The following is a 7,441-nucleotide window of genomic DNA, read 5'->3' as shown; positions in this document are numbered from 1 at the left end:
TCGATGATTTTCACTAGTTTTAATCGATTAAGAGATTACTTAATCAAATAATAGAAAGCATCAATTAATTGATTAACAAAAGACTTATCGATTAACTCGATTAGTTTTCTTCAAAATCTTTTGTTCTTGCTACAATGAAATATAGTGATCAATCTTTTCTAATATGTACTTAACTAGATCAATTAATGTGATTAATCATGCAGACACTTATGCAACAATCTTAATATGAATATAGTCCAATATAACAAAAATCGATAACTACACAAATGTAAAAGTGTAGGGATTAGAGAAAGTTGACACGATTGATTTATCTTGGTTCGATTTCCAACCACTGCAATTTACATTCAGTCCTCCCCGTATGATCTGAGAGATTTGCTTTCACTATGAAGAAATCGAATATCTTTACACACACTTTTTCCACCAAGAACCTCTTGGACCTACCTTCTAATGGATACCACACCACTTCTAGCTTAAGATTCCTTATTGAATTCATATGTTCCTCTAAGGGGATACCTCACACCCCAAGAGAGGAATTACAACTCGATCAATCTTTTGTGTCCAGAAAAATTGCACCTTTGTTGTGCTAATCATACACTCAATTCATAAAAGATATCATTCTTGGTGAATCTCACAATCTCAGAATATGAAGATGAATGATTATGAGATGCAAAGTTTTTAAAAATCATTGGTATGATGAATGCTTGAAAAAAACTCTTCAAAGATTCATAAACTTTCTCCTATCTTGTATCAAAAGTATCTTGCTTACTTTCTTACAAAACTCTATGCTTTTCTCTTGAAAATTTGTTGTGTATTATTGTGTTTGCTTATGGGAAAGGTAAGTTAAAATACCATTTGATTTCAAACTGTTTTTTGTTATATTACTTGAATATGTAGACACTTAATCAATTAACGTTATATAAAAAATCCAAGATTTCAAAATTGAAACTAACTTTATTGATTAATCATGTACTTAATCGATTAACGAGTTTCTCATTTACAAAGAATCAATTAAGTATAACCTTAATCGATTAACTATTTTTTTTTTTTAAAATACTTAGTTAACATGCCATGAACTTCTAGCATGATTTACTAAATGTATGATGCATGATTTTGAAAGGATATAAGTTCAACTTAGTTTAATGCATCAAAATCGTGTAGTCATGCATGAATGCTAATGCACCTAAATCATGTATGAATATAAATCTCATATGCATTATGATCATCATTCTCATATTTGAGATTTATTATTACGTTCACTTTACTTAGACTCTACTCATTCAAAACATCTTAGGACCTAAAGAAATGAAAATTTACTCTTTAGTGTTTGTTGATCCTCTTGAAGCTTGAACTTGAGTCTTCAATTTTGTTGTTATTGATAATTAGTAATTAGTTAATCAAACCAACCAAAAACCCTTTTTCAAAACAAACTTAGAATAAATTTTTTAGTTGAAATGCTAGTATCGAGTAATTCCTTGTGAATTCGATAATATTTTATACTTATTTGCGACAACATGTTTGGTTATTTATATACCAAATTGTTGGTTTGCAGGAATCTAAACTTTATGGGTACTGTACCTAGACGTGAAATCTAAACATTTCGGGTCCTTTACCTCGACATGAAATCTAAACTTTTCAGGTCATATACCTCGATGTTAAATCTAAACATTTTGGGTCCTGCACCTCGACGTAAAATCTAAAAATTCTAGGTCATGTATCTCAACATGAAATCTAATCTCTTTCCAAGTCCTGCACATCGACGTGAAATCTAAACCTTTCAGATCTTGTACTTCAACGGGAAATCTAATCTTTCAGGGTCTTGTACTTCAACGTCCCATCTAAACTTTACAGGTCTTATACCTCGGCATAAAATCTAAACTTGTATTTGTCATGTACCTTGACGTAAAATGTAAACCTTATAGGTCTTGTACCTCAAAGTGAAATCTAAACTCTTTCTAGGTCCTGTACCTCGAAGTAAAATCTAAACTTTTCAAATCTTGTACCTGAACGAGAAATCTAAACTTTTAGGATTATGTACCTTGACATAAAATCTAAACATTTCGGGTCCTGCACCTCGATATGAAATATAAAGTTTATAGGTCATGTACCTCGACGTGCAATCTAAACTATCTGGGTCTTATATCTCGACGTGAAATATAAACTTATAGGGTCTTGTACCTCTATGTGAAATTTAAAGTTTTTGGATCATGTATCTTGACGTGCAATCTAGACTTTTTGGGTTATGTATCTCGATGTGCAATCTAAAGTTCTCGGGTCTGGTACCTCAACATGAAATCTAAACTTCCTGGTTCCTGTACCTTGATGTGTAATCTAATCTTTTCGAATCTGTACATCGACGTACCATCTAAACATTTCGGGACGTGTACCTCACCATGAAATATAAAACTTTTGGGTCTTGTACCTCGACATGCAATCTAAACTTTTAGGGTCCTATACATCGACTTGCAATCTAAACTTTTAGGGTTTGTACCTCGATGTTCAATCTAAAATTTTTGGGTCCTCTACCTCGACGTGAAATATAAACCTTCTAGGTCCTATACCTCGATATGAAATCTAAACTTCTCATGTCCTATACCTCGACGTGCAACCCAAATTTTTTTGGGTATTGTACCTTGACGTACCATCTAAATTTTTTGGGTATTGTACCTCGACATGAAATATAAATCTTCTAGATCATGTACCTCAACATGAAATGTAAACCTTTCGGGTCCTCTCGACGTACAATCTAAACTTTTTGTGTAATGTACCTCGACGTGCAGCCTAAATTTTTTGGGTCTTGTACCTCAATATGAAATCTAAACATTTTTAGTCTTATACCTTGATGTGCAATCTAAACTTTTAGGTCTTGTACCTTGATGTGAAATCTAAGTTTGCGGATCTTATAGCTCGACGTATAATCAAAAAATTTTGTGCCATGTACCTCCACATGAAATCTAAACTTTATGGGTTCTATACCTCAATGTGCATTTAATACTTTTCGAGTCATGTACATTGACGTGCAATTTAAGTTTTTCATGTCATGTGCTTTGATTTGCTATTTACACTTTCTAGGACTAGAATCCTTGATGTGCGTGAAACCAAGTTCTGGCAGTATATCGACTTGTATTATTGGTTTACCCTTAACTTACTTCTCAAGTTTCGGAATTACATCGACATGAATTTTTGGTGTAACTTATCTTATTTTACCAAGATCTAGCAGTACACTAATTAGCATTCTTGGTCTACCCTTATCTTATTTTCTCCAAGCTTTGTGATATACCAACCTGCGTTCTTAGTTTACCCATATCTTATTTTCCTAAGTTTCAGATGTACACCAACATGCATTCTTGGTTTATCCCTATCTTATTATCCCAAGTTTCGGTAGTAAATCGACTTGCATTCTTAGTTTTCCCTTATCTTATTTTCCTCATGTTTCAACAATAACCCTTATCTTACTTCCCCCAAGCTTCGACAGTACACCAACCTATGTTCTTGATTTTACTTTTTTGTCCCTAAGTTCGGGCAGTATAGCGACCTGCATTTTTGGTTCAATTCCACTTCCTATCATCCCTCGTCAAAAAAAAAACTCAAACCATCTTAAAGACAACTCAACTCAAAAAAGACAATGGGCACTTTCCAACAACAAGATGTTGCGAGGTAAGTTCTTTCAACCTTGACATAATTATTGTTCATTTCTTTACTAGTTACTTATCATAAAAGCATACAAACATTGGTTTGCATGCTATCTGATGAGCAATATGTAAAGATGGGTAGCTTGAACACTCAATTTTCTCTGACCCAAAACTATTTGTTTAACAAAAAATAATTTTTCAAAAAACAGTTAATGCTTTTAGATTGCTTTTCAATTCGAAAGTGAGAGGGAAAAGCTAGTATTTATCCCTCTTATTATGGACAGAATAAACTACTGATAATGGTCTTTATCATTTTGTTACACCTTTTTAATTAGTAAATTAATTAACTAATGGGCTTCTAGTTGGTTTTTGAAATTAGGAGGCAAATGTTGATGCTTATCTCTTTCTTTTTTAAGAGAACTAACTAAATAAACACTACATAAAAGTGTTTATCAGTTTGTTGCACCCTTTTATTGTTTAAAATTAATTATTTTGAAAACAAAAATAAATAAATTTTGCTCTTTTTAATAACTAATTAAATAATCAAATAACTTTAGGGTAGGGTATAAAATAGTTTATGCAATTTAGTGAGCCTATCATCTAGTGCGATAAATAGAATACTAGTACATTCTCTATTTTGTAACCGACTCTTGAATCTAAATTTCAAATTCAAAGACCATAATCTAAAAATAGTCATATTTTGTAGTTCGTAAGAATGAAATATTTGATTTTTTAATTTACAGAATACAATAGACCATTGATATTTATTCATGTATATACAAGATACAAGAGGAGTAAGAAATCACATAAATAGTAAAGTTAAAAAGTAGTATATTTAATGAAGTGAGAGAAACTATTATTTTGTTTTTCAATACAAAGTAGTATAATGTTTCTCCTCGTATCAGGAGATAATATATTTCATCTAGTCAATAAAAATGTGACATGTGACATGTATGTTATTTTATTTATTCTTAAAAATATTTTTATAGAAAATGATGAAACATGACACATTCATGATTTTACTGGCAGGAAGAAATAACTTATCTGCTTATATCAGGAGAGTTCATTCCCCAAACTTAATACCCGATTTTAGAAAAGAAAAAATAACGTGAGTTACTAACTGGTCTAAATTTATGCAATAGTTTCTCCCACACCTGTTTAACATACTAGTGTCATTAACTACATGTGAATCTTATTTTCATAATCAGTTCTAAAATTATGAAAATTCATCCCAGACCAATTGTTGAAGTTTATTTCGTAGTGCAAATAAGATTTGTTTTATGTTTCAGATACAGAACGTGAACCTCTGCAACACAGTCATGCATAGTGATAACTGAAGTATACCAGGGAATCACCTTAGCACTGCAATCTGATGTTATAGGACTCCATTCACAATCAAGAGTATCACAGAATAAACTAGTTACAATTCAAAAGGTTTAGCTTTTTAGTAGAGAATGACTGTACAACAAATTCTTCATCATATTAATGAATATTAGCTTAATTTCATAGTAAAACTTCCTAACATAGGTACTGAAATTTACATGTTATCTGATCATCAGAATTAAAATATCTGAACAATTACAAGGACTAAGTTGTGATCAGTGATTTAAATTGCAAACCAGATCATCTAATTTGACCTGCAATATTGTAGTTGCAGTGATAGCCGCAACCGTGGTGTGATACTGAAGCACAACAGTACAGTCGCATTAGGCCACAACACAACCGTATTGGACATTTTTGGGCTGCATCGAAACATATCAAATTCAAAAATATCTTTTAATCATAAATTAATTCACACCGTAATTGTCATAATCTACGTCGAATAACCACAACAGATGTAATCCATAGTGACCAAAATTACTAGTGCAACTTAAAACAGTAGTAGGATAAAAATTTACAGTCATTTTTAAAATGTCTACATTAAGGTTAAAGGGAACAACTTTTGGATCCTCAAAATTTACCACAGATATACACCACAAAAGCACAAACCTTACCAGCTTATTATGTTCAAATTGAATTTGAATTTCTACTTATCTGATTGGACTCAACCTTTCTCCTTTTGCCAAAAACATACATCTTCACATAAAAGTTGAGACAGAGTATCAATACAGCCATGTTGAGTACAGAATTGAAGACCCAAGCGCGAATCCCATTGCACCCACCTTTGAAGAAAAAGTGAAGAAAAAACACCCCAACATGACACACCACATTGCAACTCAGCAACACAATCTGGCAATTCAACACAAACGGAAAACACGCGCCACGAAACCCAATAGCTGTCCAGAATCTGTACGCGTAAACGACTGAGTAGACCAGAGTTGTGAAGAGGATGACGAGAACTTGGAATGATTGCGAGAACTCGAGCCAGAGGAAGGACATGAATGTAGAGATTGAGTGATTGAAAAGTTGGAAAAACGACAATCTACGACGTTGTAGGATATTTAAGATTGTTTTAAACATGTTGATAAACCGTGATAAGTAGTAGATGTAGGACCAGAAGAATACCCGACCAGAGGGTCTTGTTCCGAGGGGAAAACAGAGGAGCCACTGTAGTGGGGTTTTGGAGCGGTGCCAGAACCACCTTGTGTCGCGGATTTCAGCGGTGGCGGAGAGGAGTATGCCGGCGAAGATGGTGGCTGAGATGAGAGACATGAAAAGGCTGTGGAGGGCTGGAATGGGACTAAGAGGGATGCGTTGGTTGCGGCAGAGGAGGACGGAGAGAGAGAGGTGGAGGAAGAGGGAGAGGAGGAGGTAGGTGGCGATAGAGGTGAAGAGGAAGGACCACGTGGAGCCCCATGATTGGACGTGGTTCCATCGGAACCCCACGATGGCAGGGTGCTCGGAAAGGTAAAAGATTATGGTGTGGATTGTTGGAAGCGAAACCTTACTCATGGTGGTGGATGCGACGCCGTTGAGTTTGGTGATGATTTTTCACATTCTGTTGTTTCTTTGGAACTTGGAAAAGTAAAAGGGGTTATCGGGAAAAGACTTAAAATTTGGAAAGAAAAACAGAGGCAGAGGAGATATTTTAATCAGCCTGAAAAGTCTCATTCCTATAAAATTTCTGCCAGAAAATATAAATAAGAAGGGTAGCTTAAAAATGAGAGCATACTTGTGTAAGTAGTTCATTAATATTGTTTTTCACAGTAAAATTAACTCTAAATATCTGAGATTTGGAAAATAATTAAATATATATATATAATATTTATGTATTTAGTTATTTATTGATTAAATAAGTATTAATGGTAGTAATTAAATATTAATATAATTTAAAATCAAAATATTCAATTATTTATTTCTTTTTTTATTAATATAAATATTTTGTTTTATTTACATATTTTTGTCATTTCCAATTTTCTAAAAATGTAATTAAGTTGCAGTACTTTCCATTGTTCATAATATACATCATTAAAAATTTAAAATATGAAAATAATATATACACTAATTTTAATGATCAAATGCAAGAATAATTTATGCATGGCAAAATAATCAATATTAAACTAATTTATATGTCACAAAGATCCTAATGTGAAAATAACTTATATGGTTGACTTCTATATTAAGTGAGAAATCTTATCATATTCTTCTCTTATTCCAAATTTGTATGATTAGAAGTTTCATAATTGATATCATCATCTTCATATTCATCTTGTGGTATATAATTTAGATGTTACTTTAAATTATTAAATAGTGGATCATTATTTGAGTTCATGTGAATATAATTATGTAATGTAAATACAACCATAATAATATTGATAAAAGTCTTCAACCTAGATTGTAATATTTAACTAAGAATTTTTCATCTTTTCTTG

At 32.5% G+C, this 7,441-nt stretch overlaps 1 protein-coding gene across 1 annotated transcript; it reads right to left on the bottom strand.

Annotated features, from left to right (window-relative positions):
* LOC109350094 (elongation of fatty acids protein 3-like) lies at positions 5,496 to 6,670 on the bottom strand. Its single transcript, XM_019591231.1, has one exon. The coding sequence runs from the start codon at positions 6,519 to 6,521 to the stop codon at positions 5,637 to 5,639; it is 885 nt and encodes a 294-aa protein (XP_019446776.1). The 5' UTR covers positions 6,522 to 6,670; the 3' UTR covers positions 5,496 to 5,636.

This window comes from Lupinus angustifolius, chromosome LG06, assembly GCF_001865875.1.
Source record: "Lupinus angustifolius cultivar Tanjil chromosome LG06, LupAngTanjil_v1.0, whole genome shotgun sequence".
NCBI lineage: Eukaryota > Viridiplantae > Streptophyta > Magnoliopsida > Fabales > Fabaceae > Lupinus > Lupinus angustifolius.
Note: the sequence above shows the minus strand (reverse complement) of the source record. Positions and strands in the feature narration are given on the sequence as shown.

Excerpts from the sequence above, each read along its gene's own strand:
- LOC109350094 (XM_019591231.1), bottom strand. The coding sequence starts at position 6,521 with ATGAGTAAGGTTTCGCTTCCAACAATCCACACCATAATCTTTTACCTT.